Raw genomic sequence first — 23,567 nt, forward strand, 5'->3', positions numbered from 1 at the left:
TCAGGAAGATCCCCTGAGGAAGGTCATGGCAACCCACTCCAGTATTCTTGCCTGGAGAATCCCATGGACAGAGGAGCCTGGCGGGCTACAGTCCACGGGGTCACACAGAGTCAGACACGACTGAAGCGACTTAGCACGCACGCACACACATGTTACAGAACCCGGTCAATCAGAACAGGCACCATGAGCACCAACACTACATATGTCATTCTTTTTCATCTTGGGTGACTTGCCTGTTCACATACTTTGCTGCTACTAAGTCACTTCAGTCGTGTCCGACTCTTAGCGACCCCATGGACCGCAGCCTACCAGGCTCCTCCATCCATGGGATTGTCCAGGCAAGAGTGCTGGAGTGGGGTGCCATTGCCTTCTCCGGTTCACATACTTTACTACATTTCTATTGGGTTGTCTTGTTATTGGGCTTCTCTGGTGGCTCAGACAATTTTTATTATTGAGTTGAACACACTCTAAAACAGTGCCATCTGATAGAACTTTCTGGGATGATGAAAATGTTCTATTATCTGCATTGTTCAAATACAATATTCACTAGTCAGCACTTGAAATGTAAATAATGTGACAAAGAAACTGAATATTTTATTTTATGTAATTAATAGTCATTTGTGGCTAGTGGCTACCATACTGCATAGTACTTGTAGATATTAATCCTCTATCACTTATATATGATATATATCCAGTTTTATGTTATACATTTTATGTATTTGAAGCCATATAAACATATATTTGTTTTTGCATCCTGTTTTGCTTCCTAACACTTCTCCATGTCATTAAAAGTCTTAATAAATGATATCATATTCAGTCCTATAAAAGTCTTACAAATTATTCAACCATTCCTTATTATTAGTCATTTAGATTGATATGTTTTACACCATAGTCAATAACAATTTTGTACATAATATTTTGTTTGCATTTTCTATTATTTCTTTATGTGAGATTCATACAAAGGTGAAATTAGTTGGAGAAAGAGTATGAACACTTCTAAGATTTGAACATGGATCTTGCAATGATCTTTCAGAAAATTTGTTCTGTCTTCACCAGCAGGATATGAAAGAGCTTATCTCACCATACTTTTACCAGCTTAATAATAATTTTTATATTTGATAATTTCATTATTTAAAATATTAATTTAAATTTATTTGGTAGTTCATTTTCATGCATTTATTGGCCTTTTCTTCCTCGTGTATTTTCTCTATTCATGTTTTTTTTAAAAATTGTTATTGAGGTCCTCCTACTTTTTAAATAAATTGGTAGTATTTCTTCATGTAGTAGAGATATTATCCTATTGTCATATTTGCATGTGACAATGGAATAATATCTTCCCATTGTCTTTTTTTTGACTTCAGATTTTGTGTATGATACTTTGATTTAAAGAATTTTTTTCAATTTCATGTTTTCATTTTTTTCCCTTTGAAATTTCTTAAATTGTTTTCATGCTTAGAAAGTTATTCCCCCTTCAGAAATGAGGTAGATATATTTCCTTCTAATTATTATTTTTGTATTTAATAACTTATATGAACTTCATAAAGATATGAGCTTTAGAAATTTTTTTTTTCCAAAATAGACCATTTTTCTAACATCACGCCCTGAAGAATTTTATTTATTTATTTGGCACTCTCTCTTCTTCCATAAAGGAATTATGAAAATTCATTGAAAAATACTTTTCCCTTCATTGGGTATAATGTGTCCTTGATCACACACTAAATTATTTCGTACACTTGGGCCTTTTTTCAGGTATCTAATCTCTGCTGTAGATTTGTTCTACCTACATTTGAGTTAGTATAATAGTGTCATAATTTTGATATCTGCCAGACAAGTCTCCTTTGATTATTCTTTATACTTCTCTTAACTATTACTTCCTGCATATCTTTGTGCGTGCATGCATGCTCAGTCACTGAGTCGTGTCATACTCATGTGACTGCATGGACTGTAGCCTGCCAGGCTCCTTTGTCCATGGAATTTTCCAGGCAAGAACACTGCAGTGAGTTGCCATTTCCTACTGCCGGGAATCTTCCCCATCCAGGGATTGAACGCGTGTCTTTTGCGTCTCCTGCATTGGCAAGTGGACTGTTTACCACTGAGCAACCTGGGAAGCCCCATATATCCTTTTAGATCAAGTTAATTTCCAAAAGTAACTGCTCATTCAAATTTTTAAATAGAGTATTAAATGTCTAAATTTAAGGAAGAATTGAGACAGGGTAGCCATTCCCTTTTTCAGAGGATCTTCCTGACCCAGGGATTGAACCTGGGTCTCCTGCTTTGCAGGCAGATTCTTCACCATCTGAGCCACCAGGGATGCCTTTTCTTTTGATTACTCCCAAATATTTTGCATTTCTGCTGTTTCCTGAAATTTACATTTTACAATGTTCTACCTTTCCTGTCTTCCGCAGAGCCTGTTCCCACCTCTCTCAACAGGGAATCTGTGAGAAAAGTTCCGTAGAAAACAATTTGAATGACCATTTTCTCAGTTCGCCCAAGGAAAGCACTTGGCTAGCACAATTCCAGATGCCTAAAAGAGCTTATTCCCTACATACAATGGATGCCTTGGGGGCATTAAGACTACATTCTCTCTGGAAATCCTGACTGAGAAGAGCTGCGACTTCAAAGTTCTTCAGACTTCTACTACCCCCTACCATGATTTCACTCACAGAAAATGACCTGACTGCTGATACCTCAGAGAGAAAACCAAAACCACCAAACTATCTCAATTTCCTGCCACAAAATCCACAAACCCACTTCATCTGAACTAACCCATTCCTCTTTCCAGTTTTAATGAAATAAATGTCCTTCTCTCTAGGGCCACTTCCTCCACTCCAAAGCTCTCCCTTGCCCATCTCTTCGTGACCCTGTACCCTTGACTGTCTTTCACGTCTTCAGTCTCTACTCTTTACTGACTATGTTTTATCAACATTAGAACCATGGTTCAATCTTCCTCTTGAACTAATTGTCAAGCCCACCCCTATCCTGACTAAGTTTTCTACATTCAATTCCACTGCCCACTCATTTCACAAATCAATCAAACCCTAGCTCTCTCACAAATCACTCAAACCCTAGCACTGAAAAAGCTCTCCCTGCAGTTATTATCTGTACTTAACTTATTCCATAGACCTTTTCCAGTCTGCATCTTAATGACCCTTTAGCACCATTTGATAGCAGCAACCAGTCCCTTCCCTTGGAATCACTCTTTTCTTCTGGCTTCTATGCCTCTATGTTCTCCTTTTTCCTCCCTCTCTGGCTTCTCCTCTTGTTCTTCTTTCCCACTTTTCACAACTCTTTTCTCATAATGTTTTTTTCTTCTCATTTATTTTATCCCTAAATGTGTTTACCCTTTACCATGACTTCTATCATCATCAAACTAAATACCTAAATCCTCTCATCCAGTCATATATATCCAACTGCTCACTTCAAGTATACACTGGATATTTTATAAACATATCAAATATTTGTTGTTGTTCAGCCACTAAGTCGTGTCTGGCTCTTTGAAACCCCACAGACTGCAGCAAATCAGACTTCCCTGTTCTTCACTATCTCTCAGAGTTGGCTCAAACTCAAGTTTGTTGAGTTGGTGATGCAATATACCATCTCATCCTCTGTCACCCTCTCCTCCTCTCACCCTCAATCTTTCTCAGGATCAGGGTCTTTTCCTTGGTGGCTTCCCTGGTGGCTCAGACGGTAAAGAATCTGCTTGCAATGCAGGAGACTTGGGTTCATTCCCTGGGTCAGGAAGATCCCCTGGAGAAGGGAATGGCTACCCACTTCAGTATTTTTGCCTGGAGAATTCTATGGACAGAGGAGCCTGGCAAGCTACAATCCATGGGGTCACAAAGAGTTGGACACAACATCAAATATAGCAAATTCCAAACTGAGCCCTTCGTCTTTCAAGTCTTTCTACCTGCTTCTCTTCCAGTACTTCCTGGCTAAAACCAGTCATTTCTCTCCATCCTTTGGGCTTTTATCCTTATTTGGATATTTTCTTATCCAGATTATCCATGTATCTATAGCATGATGCTCCTTTTGTTTGCCTTCCTGTTTGCTGGTTTTTAATATTTGGCAACATCAGAGACATTTTTGGTTTTCACAGTGAGGTGGAGGGAGAGCTATTGGATCTGAAGGATAGAAACCAGAGACTCTGTGATGTTGAAATATCCTACAAATGCACATGACATCTCCCACTACACAGAATTATCTGGCCTAAAATGTCAGTGGTACAAAGGCTGAGAAATCCTAATCTATGTTCCATCTGTTTGGACCACTCTTCTCCTCCTCCTCCTCCAAAATCCTACTTATCTCAGTTCTATCTTTAAATGTTACTTACTGTGGGAAATGTCCTTAATCACTTATACTAGGTTAATCCTCAAGATACTCTTTATAATTAGTTATGATTACTTGCTCAAGGTATGTTTTTCTGCTACACTATATAGGATCAAACTTATCCATTCACAATTTTGTTCCCTCATACCTGTAATACCACATATCTATCAATTAACATTTTAACCATGGGTTTAAAAAATAGAATTTTATTTTGAATTTGTAAGAAAACAAATACATCTCAGTTTCCTTAGCTGTAAATTGGCAATATTATTACCTATTTTCCCTACCTCACCATTCTTAATGCTTAAATGACCCAAAGGATATGAAGATTTGCACTGAAAGTCTCATATCCTGAGCAAACTGATGGTTGGTCACTCCAAAAACAAAACAATTTTTTAAAATTTCAACTTTGTTAAACAAGTATCTTATAATTTTAAAAAATTACTTAGGCTCACTGGAAAAGACCCTGATGCTGGGAAAGATTGAGGGCAAGAGGAGAAGGGGGCAACAGGGGATGAGATGGTTGGATGGCTTCACTGACTCAATAAACATGAGTTTGAGCAAGCTCCAGGTGATAGTAAGGGACATGGAAGTTTGGCATGCTGCAGTCCATGGGGTCACAAAAAGTCAGACATGACTTAGTGACTGAACAACAAGAAGAGTATTTTTGAGCCTTTAGAAAGCCCTTAACTGTGTTCATTTATATAATAATCACAATAATTATATTCTATTATTGCTTCAGGTAGCTTTAGAAAAAGAGGCTGTAGAGCCTAATCAAAAACTTATTTTTACTTTATTAACAAAATCTATACCCGAGTTTTTATTGTGCTCTTCTAAGGAGGAAGAAGTAGACAGGAGAAAAATTTTTCTTTTACTCGATAAAGCAAGGCTTGCCACCTGCATGCTGTGCCAGCTAATGGACTGATGGTACCAGCAGCTCTTCAAAACAGTAGAAGGGACACCTGAGAGAAATGATTTAAACTCCCTGTTGACATAAACTTCAGTCAACTGAAGTGTATTTCTAAGTCAATATTTTTGCACTTTCACAACTGTTTATCTAATAAAGAGCTATTATTTCATTGATAAAAAAAGCAATCTGGAGGATTTTATTATGTAATTAGCCATTAACTATATTAAAAGCACTCGTGGGAAGAAATTGGTCATTTCAGAAGATTGGGGGTTTTTATATTATTTCTTAATATGTTTGTATCATTTCACCAAACTAATGGAGTTACAATTTACCTCAGGTCCAGATGGACCACACAGCACATTGTCATGGGCCCAGGATTCTGTGGCAACTCCTTTAATGACTAGTTAACTCGAGGATAATGAAGACCTGATCATGTGCCTAATTAGCCATGCAGTCTCTAATGGTAGTTTAACTCATTTAGATAAAGTCAGTTTGTTGATCTGTTCTTTGGTTGGGAGTGAGAAGGGGGAGGGGCGTCTACAGAGAAAGTGTGTGCTGGGTGAGAAAGTGTGTGCTGGGTGAGAAAGTGTGCTGTGTGTGTGATGGGCCCTTTCTCCTTAGCTCCCACCTCTGCCACACCCCACCGTCACCCCCAGTGCAGAAGACAGCAGCAAAATCACACCCCGCCCCCACACAGTAAAACATCACAGCATAACATTTGGATTCTTGACAACTATTAAAGGTTTTGTCTAAATAGCTATATATACTCCAAACACCAGTTTTTTCCATATCCTCAGCTTGAGGCTTTTTTTAATTTAAATAAAAATTTCTTGGATCAATGGTGGTCTTTTAAAAAATACTCTTTCAAGTATCTAATATTAGGTGAGAATAATTGAAAAATTCCCCTCTGCTAGGTTAATTGGAGGTTCAGGAGGTCCATGTAAAGAATCGTTAGTTGCCCCAAATCTAATTTAACTCTGAAGTGCTCAGCCATTCAAGGGACTCTTAATAAATAACATTTATTTCTATATTTGCCAATAAAGATGAATAACCCTATGGTTAAGCTTGTAATACATGTTATAACTGATATACAATATAAATGAAAATAATTCTTACCTCATTCTTCAGCTTGCTTCCAGAAAACCTTAAAAATCAGAACATTTTTCAGTAATTAAAAATATATATACAGTTATAGCCATGAAGGAAATGCAGAGGACCTACAAAAGTAGTGACTTTATACCACGACTAGTGAAATAAATCTAGAGAAATGTGTTTGATTTTCAAAGGGACCCAAGCTTCTAAGGGAAAGTAGAATAAAGGATATTGAGCAGAGTCAGGTAAGAATTGAGACAATGAAGGCACACAATATTAAATATTTGTGTGTTCTAGCCTGTATTTTCACTTCACAGCAAGCAGTGGTTAATAAGCTGCCATTATGTTCTCTGTAGTACCTGAGTTCATCTTAGTATGACTCAGGTGAATAAAGTTATTTGCTTTTCCACAAGACACCTTACTTTTAAAAACAAATCATTCTTTTGAGAGTTAAGAGCAGTTCTTGGTAAATCATACCATAAAGAAATTTCGGATGCAGATTTAATCATTTGCAGTTCTAATATTTTAAAAAATAATAATTGCATTGGATGCCACCTTACTTGGCAATAACATAGTCCTGAAAGTTGATGGCAGATTAGAGCAACATGTTCTTTATATTCATTTGTATTTTTTCCTTCACAGAGACTTGGTAGCTGGGGTCAGTAGCTTTATCATACTAAAGTAAGCTGGTATATCAGAGCATATGTGACTAGAGATGAATAAGCTTTTCATTTTGATAAGATACTGGCCAAAGCATCTTTAAAGCAGGTTATCTCATAGAAAAAAATACATTTTCTGCCTTTAGTTTATTGAATCTAGCATGAAAACCAATTTAGCCTTATAAGCAAATATTAACTTAAAAGCAATTCTGCTTCCCTGGTTTCTCTTTTACATCTCTCTGAGACACCTGGATCACCACTAATTTCTCATTAATGGATGCAAATTATATAAACTGCCCAGTCATTGTTAGTGTCCATACAAAGTTAAAATTAAGGTCTGATGCTTAAAGGAAAACATTAGCAAGTCATTTTATTCGATATATATTATTTAAGACATTCAGAGAACTTGTCTTGAAGATAGCAGGACTCTACCTTGTCAGGCCTTTTCCAGAATAAACGGAGTGGTAATATGCACTACTCTCTTTGATGCCAATCCCATAATAATGATACCTAGAACAAGAACAAATTCTGTGTTAATATAGTTTTTTGAAGTGGAAAACTAAAGTAGAATTGAAGTGAATCACAGGTAAGAACTGCAGTCCCTTGATCATCATCTTCCTTTCCTGACTTTTTTCAAGTAACATCTTAATGTGTTTAATCCTTCTTTAACAGTAACTAACCCTACTTATGCTTATATTTCTGGCTCTAAGCTTGAAAAAGAAGGAAAATCACCTATTGCCAATCCCTCTCAAACCTCTAAAAAATTAAGTTTCAAAAGCCAGAAAAAGAAAAAAAAATGTAATTGCAGGCATTTAAATGTAGGCACTTAAATTTGTAAATGTAGACACTGGCTCTAAGTATATCCAGTGTATCTATCTACAAATTGCTTGGTTCAATTTGAATGTGGTCAATTGAAACAGAAAATGGTGGGTCTTCTTCGTAGTACATCTATTGAATGGAGAAGAATGTGACATTATGTGTGGGGAAGACAATGATGTCGTGTATAGGAATATGTACAAAGCATATGACCCTTTAAAAGTTATTTCCCTCAGGAGGAGTGAAAAGCCCAATTCACCATCATTTTCACTTCAAGCTTTTGTGCAACAGTGGGGACAAAACAACTATGTGATGAATCAGTGGAAATATGAAACATGGAATGTAACAGTGTGACAAACAATTTGTTATCAGTTTCTCTATGGAACCTGAAGTGAAGTGAAACCTCTCAGTCGTGTCCGACTCTTTGTGACCCCGTGGACTGTAGGCCACCAGGCTCCTCCATCCATGGGAATTCCCAGGCACAAATACTGGAGTGGGTTGCCATTTCCTTCTCCAGGGGATCTTCCTGACCCAGGGATCGAACCCGGGTCTCCCGCATTGCAGGCAGACGCTTTAACCTCTGAGCCACCAGGGAAGCCCTATGGAACCTGAAACACAGGCAAATGTAGCATCCCATGGAATCTCAAGAATGGAATCTCATTCTCCTCAACTGCAGAATCCTGACTTACTTCACACTCAAGTACAAATGCTACACATGGGACACAAACACCAGTCGGACAGTGGGTATTTAGTGAGGGTGGCCAAAGTCTGCTAATTTCTGCCTTCACTTTCCCTTTCCTTCTCTGCCTACCATGCAGCACCATTAATTATTTGGTTATCAACCATTTCAATTTGCATTCATCTAAAATCAGCGAATACCAGACCACCTGACCTGCCTCTTGAGAAACCTGTATGCAGGTCAGGAAGCAACAGTTAGAACTGGACATGGAACAACAGACTGGTTCCAAATAGGAAAAGGAGTACGTCGAGGCTGTATATTGTCACCCTGCTTATTTAACTTATATGCAGAGTACATCATGAGAAACACTGGGCTGCAGGAAGCACAAGCTAGAATCAAGATTGCCGGGAGAAATATCAATAACCTCAGATAGGCAGATGACACCACCCTTATGGCAGAAAGTGAAGAGGAACTAAAAAGCCTCTTGAGGAAATTGAAGGAGGAGAGTGAAAAAGTTGTCTTAAAGCTCAACATTCAGAAAACTAAGATCATGGCATCTGGTCCCATCACCTCATGGGAAATAGATGGGGAGACAGTGGAAACAGTGTCAGACTTTATTTTTGGGGGCTCCAAAATCACTGCAGATGGTGACTGCAGCCATGAAATTAAAAAACACTTACTCCTTGGAAGCAAAGTTATGACCAACCTAGATAGCATATTAAAAAGCAGAGACATTACTTTGCCAACAAAGGTCCGTCTGGTCAAGGCTATGGTTTTTCCTGTGGTCATGTATGGATGTGAGAGTTGGACTGTGAAGAAAGCTGAGTGCTGAAAAATTGATGCTTTTGAACTGTGGTGTTGGAGAAGACTCTTGAGAGTCCCTTGGACTGCAAGGAGATCCAACCAATCCATCCTAAAGGAGATCAGTCCTGGGTGTTCATTGGAAGGAATGATGCTGAAGATGAAACTCCAATACTTTGGTCACCTCCTGCGAAGAGCTGACTTATTGGAAAAGACCCTGATGCTTGGATGGATTGGGGGCAGGGGGAGAAGGGGATGACAGAGGATGAGATGGCTGGATGGCATCACCGACCTGATGGGCATGAGTTTGAGTAAACTCTGGGAGTTTGTTATGGACAGGGAGGCCTGGCATGCTGTGATTGATGGGGTTGCAAAGAGTTGGACACGACTGAGCGACTGAACTGAACTGAACTGAAAATCAGGGAAGGAATGAAATAAAAGGATAAGGGGGCTTCCAGTAGACTTCAGTGTAATCATATTTAAAAATTCATTTCTTAGCATTGCCATCTGAGTTGAAAGTGAAGACAATGGAGGATCTATGCTTCAAGGCCCCTTTGCTGACCTCAGTAATAAAGAAGGGACTTGGCAGAGCAACTCTAACCCTAAATGTTTTCAAGTCTCAGGACAAGAGTACAAATGGAGGCCCACAGGCCTTATACCTAATTACTTAAAATATATAAATCGAGGGAACACATTGTGAAACAAAATGTCCCTGTCCTCCTCCCTTGACAGTATACCGCCATAAAGATCTGGTGGGTAGGTCTGAACTTAGAACGCCTAGACTCCTGAAGTTCCATGAGGAAACATGGTGGCGTGAGAAGAACCATCCCCACCTCACCTCTCTCCCCAGCCTCTGCTCCTCTGTTCACTGTGAGGGGCTGCTTGAGACCACTCCAGCCTCCACATCCAAGATCCACCCTCACACACACCTGGACAGCTGCCCCTGAGCCACCGAGCAGGTCCATGTCTCCTGAGGATGGATGAGGGAAGAGGCTTACATAGGCCCAGGAGGCCGGCCTCAGGCTGTTTGGAGTTCTTGGGCCCCATGGCCTTAAAATGTGGGCTGGAAGGGGCGTGTGGTCTCCAGGTGGGCACATCCATACGGGCTGTGAATTCCTTGTCTCCTGAGGAGACCAGCTGAAAGAGGGCAGAAACAGAGCCCTCTGTAAGTGTGAGTCCCAGAGATGGCTTCTCACCCACTAGGTTTTAAGGGCAGTATAGTGGTAGAGAAGATGCCTCTAATGACACTGGGCCATTTGAGATGGAAAAGAAAGCATTTCTAAATATGAAAAAAATTACGTAATTATAATAAGAAATGCTTCAGAAAGAGCTGTTCTATTTGATCAAGGTAGTGAAGATATTTTATGAGTATAGCAGACTTGGAATAAGTTTTCAAGCCTTCAGTTTTGGCAGAAAAACGAAAGCACTCTATTAACCTAAAGAGAATAAGCTCCATTTTTACAGTAAGAAAATAGCCCTCTGGTAGATAAGGGAAAAGAACTTCTATGGTATATTGGGACAAAGAGAGAAATGAAGGAAATACGAAACTTCAGCAAACTCCAAAATTTTGAGTTTATTTGTCTCTAATTAGAAGCTAAAAGAAGAAAACTATTTAAATCATACATAAAGAAATTACTAAAAGCAGCTATGGTAATAGAAAATTATAAGGTAAATACCTAAAACCCATAACAAATGGACATATTTAGATGACATTCGGCCAAGCATATTAGGATTAGTCAGTGAACATAAGTCTGAAATAATTATAACTATTTTTCTTTTTTTTTCTTTCACTATTTTTCTTTTATTAGATTTTAGAACTAAGATACCAAAAGAAAATGACTTTGTATTGGGTTGAATAAAGCAAGAGATGCCTGAGAACAAGAGAAACTATTACAATGAAAATAAACTGCAATTTCATGATCTTTAGCAAAGCTTGCTCTTTGCTCTATAGATGCCACAGTTAAAAAGACTTCACTAACACAACATCGTAAATCAATTATACTCCAATTTAAAATGAATTAATAAAAACATCATTGTAGCCGCTGTCTGAAGCAATACATGGTAAGCATTGCTTTAAAAGTTGATTGATCTTCCAGGTGATGCTAGTGGTAAAAAAATCCCCCTGTCAATGCAGGAGACTAAGAGACACGGGTTCAGTCCCTGGGTTAGGAAGATACCCTGGAGAAGGGCATAGCAACCCACTCTAGTTAGTATTCGTGCTTAGAGAATCCCATGGACGGACGGGGAACCTGGCATGCTACAGTCCATAGGGTCACAAAGAGTCAGACAAGACGGAAGCAACTTAGCACTCAGCACTCATTCTTTTATATAATTTGACCTTCTTGTTTCTCATCTATAATCCTTTTTCAACAGGTAAGTAATATTACACCATGATGAAATGATCTGCCATGTAAACTGAGAAGAAACCACATTGCCTTCACATGTGGTAGACAAAATTTGTAAGACAAATCAAAGGGATAACCAAGAATTCAGCAAACATTAGATGGCGCACTGTATCCTGACCCCCTTGTGAGCTGTCAATACAGTGATGAAAAACCAGACGTGGATAATCCACCAGGAACCTATTTGTTTCTGAATTTCACACTGCTTCATGGCTTCTTGAGCCAGGCTGCCTGCCAGTCACAGAACAGCGACCACACTGAACAACCCTTAGGCAAACTTTATTTTTATTTAAAAATATCACTTGATGATCACTTTTTGTAAAAATTGCAACATCCTTTGCTGCTGCTGCTGCTAAGTCGCTTCAGTCGTGTCCGACTCTGTGCGACCCCATAGACGGCAGTCCACCAGGCTCCCCCGTCCCTGGGATTCTCCAGGCAAGAATACTGGAGTGGGTTGCCATTTCCTTCTCCAATGCATGAAAGTGAAAAGTGAAAGTGAAGTCGCTCAGTCATGTCCGACTCTTCGAGACCCCATGGACTGTAGCCTACCAGGCTCCTCCATCCCTGGGATTCTCCAGGCAAGAGTACTGGAGTGGGGTGCCATTGCAACATCCTTTAGGACCCCCCAAAATACCGAGTAACATGGATTTGTAATTCTTTTTTTACTTCAGATTTTTAAGGAAAGAATATTTTTATTACACAATTCATTTGTTCCTTATTTTTATAAAACAGCTCTTATTTTGTTTCCTCCCTTCTCATCATTAAGGCAGAATATCTTTAAAAATGGGTTTCCCTGGTGGCTCAGATGGTAAAGAATCCACCTGCAGTGCAGGAGACCTGGGTTCGATCCCTGGGTCAGGAAGATCCCCTGGAGGAGGGCATGGCAACTCACTCCAGTAATTCTTGCCCGGAGAATCCCATGGACAGAGGAGCCTGGTGCGCTACAGTCCATGGGGTTGCAAAGAGTCAGACATGACTGAGCAATTAAGCACACACACATCTTTAACAATAGATGTATTTAATACCTCCACCTACAATGAGAATCAAGATGTTACATCTGAAAAAAAATTCTTTTAAGTAATGTATTTTATTCATAGTCACATATAAATGATACCATCAACCAGATACACACTGACACCTGAAGAAGTTAACTTGGTCAGCAACTTTCCACTCTACATGGGAGAAGCAGCCAGCCCCTTTCTCATTAGCAATGTCTCATAATTGAGACATGCTGAGGTACTTGAGCATGTTACATGAGCGCAACCTTATAAATATGCTGGCCAACAAGGAACTAGTGAAAGAGTGAACACTCTTTATTTCAAACATGTATCCAAGGCTTACTGTGTGCTAGGAGTTAAGGATACAAAAAGAGACTGATGAGGGTTTCTGCCCTGGGGGAGTGGGTAGTCTTGGGGCGGAGGTGGGGGGGAAGCATGCAGAGAAAGAATTGCAATACCAAATTAACATGTATTAAAACTGAAGCAGGTGATAGTCAATACTAATGTAAATAGTTACCACTATTTATTTAATATTGAGCAACTATTACATGTAAAGAATTTTACCTATACTTCACCTCAAAATTCCACAGCAGCCTGCGAGTAAAGTAATATCTCCATTTCAAAGCAAAGTTCAAAAAAGTTATGTGATTTTTTGAACAAGTTGTGTGAAAGGTTATGAGTTTGAAAACAAAATTCAAACCAGAAGCTCCACAGAGCACTCTCTGTGAGACCATGTTACCTCCATACCCAAGATACAAAATTACACTGCATCTTAATTTAGTTTATTATTAGAAATTCTTAGGAGAAATATAATTCAAATATGCTTGCACTCAGAAGACACACTCTCTAACTTCACATTAATCATTAAGAATTAATAGCTAACTTGAATCATTAAGAACAATACCATTGGTCTGAATGTTTCATATTTGAAATTCTATATGTAAACAAATACACCCTCTAGAATATAAGCTCCCTATAAAGGGAAATCAATAAATATTCAATAAATACATTCATCACATGAAAAAAGTTAAAAATAACAATGTGTCATAAAGAAAATGTTATAAACAAGAATTTGTTAATAAAGGGCATGCATATAGTTATCATAGACTTAAATATAGCACAATTTAAAATTTGATAGAGATTAAATCTCTTGTCTAATGTGATGTGAGGAAATTGACTAATTCCTTTAACTCTACCACAAGTACTGAATAATTTAGGGAGAACCAGGTTCAATTCCTAGGTCGGGAAGATCTCCTGGAAAAGGAAATGGCAATTCACTCCAGTATTCTTGCCTGGAAAATCCCATGGATGGAGGAGCCTGGTAGGCTACAGTCCATGGGGTCACAAAGAGTCAGACACAACTGAGCAACTTCAATTTCACTTCCACTTTTGTGAATAATAATAATAATAAACTATTACATTTATTGGATATATAGTTTACATATAAAGTAAAGTAAAATAAATATTACTTTACTTGCAGGCTGCTGGGGAAATTCGAGGTGAAGTATACGTAAAGTTCTTTACAAGTAATAGTTGCTTAGTAAGTGGTAACTATTTATACTGAATAATAATACAGAGAATTTATCTCTTTCTGGGTTACTTGCTTTCCATAAATAATGTTTGCTTTCCTTCATTAGTGCCTTTATCTTGTTGAGCTCTTCTCTGGGAATGTCCTTCTTCCTACATGTCCTCGGTTGTTATCCATGATTCAAGGCATAGCTTCAACACATGAGGTTTTGCATGGTATCTTAGGTAAAATTAATTTCTCTGTCCTTCGAACTCTTGGTCAGTTATCCCATGTAGCTTTGTATCTCATACCATTGGTATGTGCATATACAGCTTATCTCCCCTACTAACCAATAAGATTTAGAGGAAGGGAATTGTATCTTTCCCTTCATTGTATTCCCCCTTAAAAATTTATGTAAAGAAAAATCCTCATTTATTGGACCAGTCAATGTGTTCTGCTAGAAATCTAGAAACTGATAAAACACACACTCTCTTAGAAAGCCAATAGTTTTCCATAATTGCTTTATAAGACTGCCTTTTCAGGTTACTGGTAAAAGAGTTGAACAAAAGTTGTATACCTGAACAATGTATATAAAGGACATGGCAGTCAGTGTACTTAGGTGAAAAGACTAGAAACTGCTAGAAATATAAATCTCAATATTTTGCAATGACCATTGTAATGCTTTAGCACACTTCATATCCAGTTTCTTCTACTGCCAGCAAAATAATCTTTCCCCTTTAATCTTCCTCTTAGTCTAACTAGGAACATGTTATCATCTGAGTGATGATTTAGTGTCTTTGAGAGAGATAATTGAGCAGCTCTTTGTCTTCCTAACAGCTGAAGATAAAACTCATAAAACAGGGGAGAGTAATTTCAAACAAAGTATATATGAATTTTTTTCATCTCACTTGCAACCTTTTATATCATTATTTGTTGTTAAAGTATTACCCTAAAATAAATCTTGCTAGGAAATATTTGCCAGAAATATTCTAGCATAATAAGAATATATACAGGTAAATGTTGAATAAAAAAGTGAGGTTTGCCTCACTATGGGATAAATAGTTTTTTTAATTTATATACCAATAGACAATGCCTATCCTGTAGGTTACTCTATTTCCAAACATTTCATAGTTCTTTCTCCCTATATGATTTTTATCTATTTTTATCCTAAAAGATATATGATAACTACTTAAGAATCCTGGGTATGATTACCTAATTTAGTTAATAAAATGTTTGCATAATACAAGTAGTCCTTGTGATTAACAAAATTGTGTTCATTCATTAGCATCAACTGTCCTTTGCCTTGTATCAGGTGACAGACATCATTTACATTTTAGGAATGAAAAAAAAATATTCATTAATTTTTATGTCCACATTTTAAAGTGAGTGTGTTATATTTTAATAGGACAAATGAAATTATTGCTTCTCTTTTTAGTACTAAAATATTTACTTTGTGTCTAATACTTTCCTTCATTTGATGATCAGTTTATACCTACACCTATATGTCTTCTTTTCCATTTTGTCATTATATAGAATTCCTGAAACATATGTTCCCACTGAGCTAGTAGCCCTGATGTTAGTTTACATTAGACAAATGATAACTGATAAGGAAATGATGGGATTAAGCTGTTCAGGGCCTTGCAATAACTTACTATGATAAGAGCAGCTGCCATATCAGTTTTATTAACCCACTAAATCACTACTAATAAATAAGATAATAGCTTTTATCTGTCATGTCTGAAAACCGAGATTTGACTGATCAAAGTCTACAAGAAATTAAAATGTAACTTCAAATCAAACAGTTTACTGTGTGCATGAAGTCTCATGAAATCTACTAGTGGGCTCCTCTGTTTTTTCCCTTATCCCGCTGAGTGGTTTTGAGCAAGGGTGGGTCACAGACTCTTTTGCTAATCATTGTATCTATAAGGCTTAGTCAGTACCAGGACACACAGTAAAATGTTTACTGAATACATGAATATTAATAGTGAAAGTTTTTTGACAGTATGTACCCTATCTTACTACTGTCTAAAACTCTTTAGCACCATGCTTTGTACATCAATAATAATCCATAATATATTATATTCAAAATAATACATTCATGATATAGGAAGGAATTATTTTTCATTAAACATTCTTTGTACCTATAGAATTTTGATCCATTTCTATTTATTTAAAATCTAAATTTAAAAATTTTGCATAGGAAAAAAAATCAAAGTATATTATTGACATTGATGGTGAATCAAAGAGAAGAGAGAAAAAAACCTCAAAAGCAAAGTCAGTTTTTATACTGGTATTGAGAACATGCAGAAACTACCATTGAGATTGTTGGTTTCCTTGGCAGGGAGGGGATGGTGAGAGTGAATGGAAGGATGGAGGACTGTGTTTATTATTTATTTACTTATAAATAAATTAATACTAAATTTATTCATATATTAGAAATAATTTAATAGGTATTTAGTGATAGTACATTCTGAGCACTATTATAAAAATGACAACAAAAGTGTTCCAAAATTACTGGTAAAATTGGGAGAAATTATAAATCTTGTTTCTCCAAAACATGCTCACTTCTTCATTTATATTTGTTTCATCAATTTTTCACATTTCCAAACACATAAAAATATTTTTCATAAAATGCAAATTTTTGAAATATTAAACAGCCAGTAGAAATGATGATTGTGAAGATAATATGCCAACATAGAGAAATTTTGGACAAAAATTCAAAGTAGAACATAAAACTGTTTATGCTACAAATTTGCTTTTATACAAAAATATCTCTAAATAAATATAAAATAATTTTAAATGCCTTATGATTGATGCCTGAGAAATGTTAGCTCTTTGAAGAAGAGTCTAATAGCATACATCTACAACTGCTATATCAGAAAAAATAAAATGTATACCTCAAAAACTCAAAAGTTCAATTAAACAACTTTTTGATATGACATATTGGAAAGAAGAAATTTTATCAGTTGTTAAAGCACAAACTTCAGAGCCAAATAAACCTTGATTTAAATGCCAGCATTGTTATTTTATAATATCTGTATGGCCTTGAGCAAGTCAGTGATCTTTGAACTGCAGTTTCCTCCTTTGTAAGACACAGTAATTCCAACCTTGTATTGTCATCGTAAAGATTAGAGAGTGAGTGTGTATGTGTACATGTGTGTGTAGTGCTCGATAAGTAATAACTTTTAATTGCATTGATGATTTTTGGATGCACTGTGAATAATATATTATTAATTTCATATTACTATTAATAATAATTTCTTTACTATTAAGGATAGCGAGGTTGAAAGCATATTCATGTCTCCATTCATTTCTATACTTTTTTCATTTAATTCTCACACCAAATCTAATAGCTAATGGCATAGCCAATTTCTTGATGAAAAGCTGAACAACTCACCAAGTTATATATGGGTATATGGGATTAAAGCTCAGATTTGTTCAACTTTAAACCTCATACTCCTAACCACTAGGTGACTCTACCTTTTGATATATTATCTTCTAAGATTTAAAAAAAAGTCTAAGAGTATTTCTTGGAAATGAAGAAAGTCGGGAAAATCATCTCACTAAGAATAATTACATCATCAAAATATGAACAACGACAAAATACACGAACTCTACAGCTTGCCATATCATTCAACATACTTAGCTGATACACAGAAAAAAATTTGCCTATGATATCAAAATACCAAAAGTATAATATGCAAGTTATAAAAAGCAAATGGCATATCAGCAAAGTAGGAACAAATTCAAATTGTTAACGCTATGCTCTTGGGCATCAACTGTTAGATACCAAACAAACTCCCTGAAGTCACTACATATTGTAACAACATAAACCTACACACTGGAGCCTCACTGTCACAATGGACAAGGTTAATGATTCATCCCTAATCCTAAAGGCTCCTTCTAGGATTAATTGACTTTCTCTGCAGCCTGCCTGTTTGTCCTCTTGTAGACCCTGTGAAGAGGATTTCTCTGCATTGCTTAGCCTCTTTTTCCACTGCCTATTACCTCAAACACTATTTAATCTTTTATCTCCCTACACAGTCCAGCAGGAATCAAATTCAGTACAAATTAGCTAGTTAAACTGATTCAACTTTGAAAAAAAGCTGATTTGGTTAGAAGGAACGAGCCAATTTTGTCTTTTTAAATCTGGCATTTCATTTCTCAGGTCACAATACTATTAACATTCATAGGAATCAATGAAATAAATATTAATTGATAACCTATTATATTGCTTTTGTTTTGTTTTGTTGTGTCCCACTCTTCTGCTACCCCTTGAACTGTAGCCCACCGGACTCCTCTGTCCATGGGATTTCCCAGGAAAGAATACTCAAGTGGGTCACCATTTCCTTCTCCGAGGGGTCGTCCCAACCCAGGGAATCAAACCCACATCTCCTGCATTGGCCAGAGGATTCTTTACCACTGATCCACCAGGGAAGTCCTGGGCTTCCTTTGTGGCTCAGCTGGTAAGGAATCCACCCAGAATGTGGAAGATCTGGGTTCAATCCCTGGCTTGGGAAGATCCCCTGGAGAAAGAGAATGCTACCAATTCCAATATTCTGACCTGGAGAATTCCATGGGCCGTATAGTCCACGGGGTTGCAAAGAGTTGGACATGACTGAGCAACTTTACCTTTCATCAGGGGAGTCCAATCTATTACATAGCAGACCACAGAAAGAAATCAAGAATGGGTGAGACAAAGTCTCTATCCTCAAAGCACTATCTTTTGAGAGGAAGAGATAAGTTAATTTCCCACTAGGATAGGTATCAAAAACTGCTATGAGGGTGCAAAGAAAAAGCGTACAAAACATCAAGAGGCAAAGAAAAGATTCAAAAGAAGAGGAAGTTCAGGAGACATTCTTTTAAATGGATAGGGTTTCAACTGCCTTCTAGGGAAAAGGAGATCTTCCATGGAGGAAGACAGCATGAACAAAACAGTGGCAGTTGAGAGGGAAGCCAAGGGAGCTAACTGATCAATAAACCGGTGAGAGCACAGGTGCATGCTGAAAAGCGAGGCGCAGATAATAAGAAAATGGTCTGGCGCTAAATCGTAATGGATCTTTAATGTCAAGGTTAGAAAGTTTGTCATGAGCAGGTGGAAGTGTCTGAGGATGACAGAGAAAAGATTGAATCTGAACTTCACAAGGTCAAGATGAGAACTATATTGAACAGACTAGAAAGACAGCGTCAAGGTAAGGTTTTGAAAGTATGAATGGAGAGAGACATAGATTCAAGAGAATTCATAATGAAATAGGATCTATTTTTTTGGCAAATGACCAAGGCTGAGCTAGCCAATAGAATAGCCACAAATCACATGTGTATACTGAGCCATCTGAAATGTGACTAGTCTGAATTGCTATGTAGTGTAGCTATAAAATACACATGGGATCTCAAACACTGGTAGGAAAGAAAGAATGTAAAATATGTCATCAATAATTTTATTTTTTATATGGTCAAATTATCACATTTTGGATATGTTGACTTAAGTAAAACCTATTAAAGTCAATCTCATCTGTCTCATCTTACTTTTTTAACGTGGCTTCTAGAAAATTTTGAATTAAATATGTGGTCGCATTATATTTTTTTGGACAATGCTGGACTGGATGTTAGAGCAGAAAAAGACACTGGATAAACTGGAAAACAAGAGGCAGAAGAGGGAAAAAGACTTGATAGTGGTCTGAAAGAAAAGCCATAGGGGAAGCTTTATGCATTTATTTATTTTAAGAGTACATTATCAGTGGATTCAAACTCTAGACAGGTGCCTAGGAAGATCAGTAACAGTAAAAATAGGCCATTGAGTTTTTGCCCAGGTAAAGAAATGGGCGAGACAGAGTTATGTGATCAGTGGTAAGGTAAGTGAACAGATAGCTACTCTCAAGAAATAGCAGAGAAGAAAAATAACAGCAATATTGAAGAGTATAGCAGGTTTGAGATAATTTTATTTTTATCAACACAGAAGAGATCTGAATATGTCTGTAGACATTAGGAAAGGAAAAACTAAAAAAATGGTGGACAAAAGAAGTAACGGATGAACAGGAACCTGTAACTGAAGATTCCGCAGAGATTGTCCCAAGAGATAAGTAAAAGCTAACGTTATCAACAGAGAGAAAACGTGACTGTTTAATTTTATATTTATATTTCCATTGAGTCATTTGTGCCTGTCATTTGTCTTGAATGGAAAAGAGGGTGATATAAAGAAATTATTATCTGGGAAAGAAAACCAGAGGAAGAACCTGGACCGTGTTCAAACCCTCCCTGCCCTTCCTGCTCTTTGGAAGTGTGTGGATTCCACCCAGTCACTTAGGTATCCATTTGCATTTCCTTTTCATGATGCTGGTACCTTCAGCCATGGCTTTAAGGTTATAAAAATGGTTCATTTAGATTATTCCACCAGAGGACTTCCCTGGTGGCTCAGTGGTATAGAGTCCGCCTGCCAATGCAGGAGACACAAGTTCGATTCCTGGTCTGGGAAGATCCCACATGACATGGAGCAACGGCCTGTGCACTATAACTACTGAGTCTGTGCTTTAGAGCCCGGGAACCACAACTACTGAAGCCTGTCCACACTACAGTCTGTGCTCAGAACAAGTGAGCCCACCGCCATGAGAAGCCTGTGCATCACAACTAGAGCAGCTCCCACTCGCTGAAACTAGAGAAAAGCCCAAGCAGCAACAAGATCCTGTACCGCCAAAAACAAATAAATAATGTAAAATAAAGTAAAAAGATTATTTCACCAGAAAAAAAATGATTTTTCTGTGTAAATTTAGCTTTTTAAACATTATTCTAAAATCCATTTTTTTTTTCTTTTTAGGTCTTAATAGTTAGTAAAGCAGTTCTCTGCTTTATCAAGAAGAGAATACCTCGTTCTATTCACCAATAAAGACAATCCTTGTTTCACACTGTGTTAGTCCTCATGGATAAGGTACCGCATGTACAGATCTGAAATATGCTCATTCATGTGCCTTACTTTGAATGGCCTCTTGTTCCAAGCCGCCGAGTTGTCAAGAGGGGAAATTTTTGACGAATTGTCTGAAAAGAAAGTCAATTACTTTAGTTTTTAGGAGGTGTGTGGTTCTATGGCAAGCCTCTCATGATCAATTAATTCTAGAAAACAAATGTTGAGCTTTGAGTAAATATTTAGTCTGGAAAAAATAATGTCATACACGTATTGATACATAATGACACATGTGCACAGGGAGAGGGGTATTTTTTTGATGATATTGTTCCACCTAACCCTAACCCTAACCCTAACCCTAACCCTAACCCTAACCCTAACCCTAACTCTAACCCTAACCCTAACCCTTGCCCTGTTCTCGATTTCCAAAGCAGATTATACCAATATGTGCTCTTGCTTGGTGTGACTACTAGATCAATTATTACTTTATTTATATACTTTGTGGGAAGATTTGGGTTTCTTTATAGTAATTCTTTGCAGAGATTTCCCCAAATTAAATATCTATCTCCAGCTCTGAAAGGACATGGAAATTTTCTTTGTCTTACCAGATCTCCACAGCAGTGTTTTAAAATTTTTCTTTTCGGTGCTTTCAAATTTTAGTGTTTTAAATTCTTTTTCTCTAAACTGGCTAAAAATTAGTGCTTGAGTAATGAGCAAAAACCTCTCCTACATAACAACAGTGGTTTTAACCTGAATCTTAGGAGATCCAGACATGATCTTCTAAAGACTCCACGGCAAACTTTATGCATTAATATGCGTCAATTTCTTGAGAACTGGTTCTATAGTTTTTATCATATCCTCAGTGTTTCATGGCTCCCCAAACAGTTAAGAATTACTATCATAAGGAGGCCTAGTAAAATATTATAGCTAAAATGGATATTAGAAGTCGTCTTATGCCACCTCCTCATTTTATAGAATGAGTGAACTGAGTTTTGAGGACGTTAAGTGCTTTTCAGGTCTCCCAACAAATTAGAGTCTAGGCTGGAACCAAAATCACTGGATTACCATGCCCTCATCACATTGTGTGCTGTAAACAGATAAGTTTTCAAAATAAATTCATAAATTATTTTATTTAAGAAAAAAATGAGAAGCAGACCATTGTCATCATTATTTTCTAATACAATGAGTCCCTCTACAGGCTAGAATTTGGATTTCAGTTGCTAAGAGATGTAATAGCTGAGATCTAAACTTCCAATTTTTCTGGGATATCTGAGACAATAGAGCAGGACAAGAATCTCAAAAAACAAGACTTTCTCAAGAGACAGAAACTGTTTCCCAATTCTTAAAATGAGACCCATGTATGTAAATACAGAAGCATTCAGTTATAGAGATTCCCATCCTAACCACACAGGTTCAGTAAAAAGGAATATTTTTAAAGGAGAGAAATTTAACCAATCCCATCACAACACTTTGGGAGTTTGGGGTGTAAATATACTTAAGAGCAAATGGAGAATTAAGAGAACTGTTTATGAAATAGAATAAATGCAATCACCAATTATATTAACAAGATACTTGTCATTTCCACTTAGTTTTGCTTCTCAGTACAGGCCATACCATTCTTTTTAATGTATCCCTCTTTGAAGGGAATGGAGCTTCAATTGGAGCTTCTTTTAAGGTCACATTAAATCTTCTGATAGCCAGGGTTCTAATATTTAAAACGTATAGAATTACAGTTCAAGGTAAAACAAACAGTAGGTAAAATCTACATTAAACATATAGTAGTTCCAAATGCAGTCCTTAAGAGATTTCATTTACAAAACAGATTTCTTAATATTCTGTATGAAAACTTGAACAGTTAAGTTTGTCTCCATACTGCCTGCCTCACATGACTTTAGTTGTAAGGTAGTATAGCCAAAATGTGGTATTTACCTTTCCAAAGGTGGCTGCGCAGGCTGGCTCCAGCTGCTCTTTCCTGCAGAAATCTAGATAGTGTGCATAAAGGATGCACCGTGGTAAGCAAACTCCTTCACATACAATGTAATTCTCTTCAAGCCTAAGAAAAAGGGCAAAGAATTAGTTCAAACCTTTTCTTTATTTCTTCTTTCCTTCCCCCCTCACATTGTTTTAGTGTTCCTTTTGAACACAGACTCTATATAAATGAGTTCATGACCAGACATAAGTAGACTTCTTTTATTCTGGATAATATTAAAAACACGATCACAAGGATTAAAGTTAGAAGAGCAAGAACCTCAATAAACACCTATTAGTGCAGTTAAAACACCATGGCTAGGACAAAATCACTTCTGCCTGGTCCACGTGCCTGAATATGCCTTACTTCTGAGTAAATCTTCACTGTTCATCATGCTTTGCTGTGTGATAACCAAATATGAATAGTGAAATTGAAGGTGATGGTTTTTTAAAATAACATTCTCGAGAGGCTTCAGGTTGGTGAATGCCTACAATCTCTTACTTTCACTCACAA

The 23,567-nt window shown here is 37.1% G+C and overlaps 1 protein-coding gene across 1 annotated transcript in view; it reads right to left on the minus strand.

The window, feature by feature from the left end:
- The window catches only part of RFX6 (regulatory factor X6), a 52,282-nt gene that overhangs the window by 25,743 nt on the left and 2,972 nt on the right, over positions 1 to 23,567 (minus strand). Inside the window, exons 3-6 of the mRNA XM_043890286.1 lie at positions 23,015 to 23,138; positions 21,158 to 21,219; positions 7,420 to 7,497; positions 6,353 to 6,380 (exon numbers count right to left, since the gene is read on the minus strand). Of these exons, the coding sequence (XP_043746221.1) occupies positions 6,353 to 6,380; positions 7,420 to 7,497; positions 21,158 to 21,219; positions 23,015 to 23,138 (292 nt within the window). The remainder of the gene's footprint in view (positions 1 to 6,352; positions 6,381 to 7,419; positions 7,498 to 21,157; positions 21,220 to 23,014; positions 23,139 to 23,567) is intronic.

This window comes from Cervus elaphus, chromosome 28 (genome assembly GCF_910594005.1).
Source record: "Cervus elaphus chromosome 28, mCerEla1.1, whole genome shotgun sequence".
NCBI classification, from domain to species: Eukaryota; Metazoa; Chordata; class Mammalia; order Artiodactyla; family Cervidae; genus Cervus; species Cervus elaphus.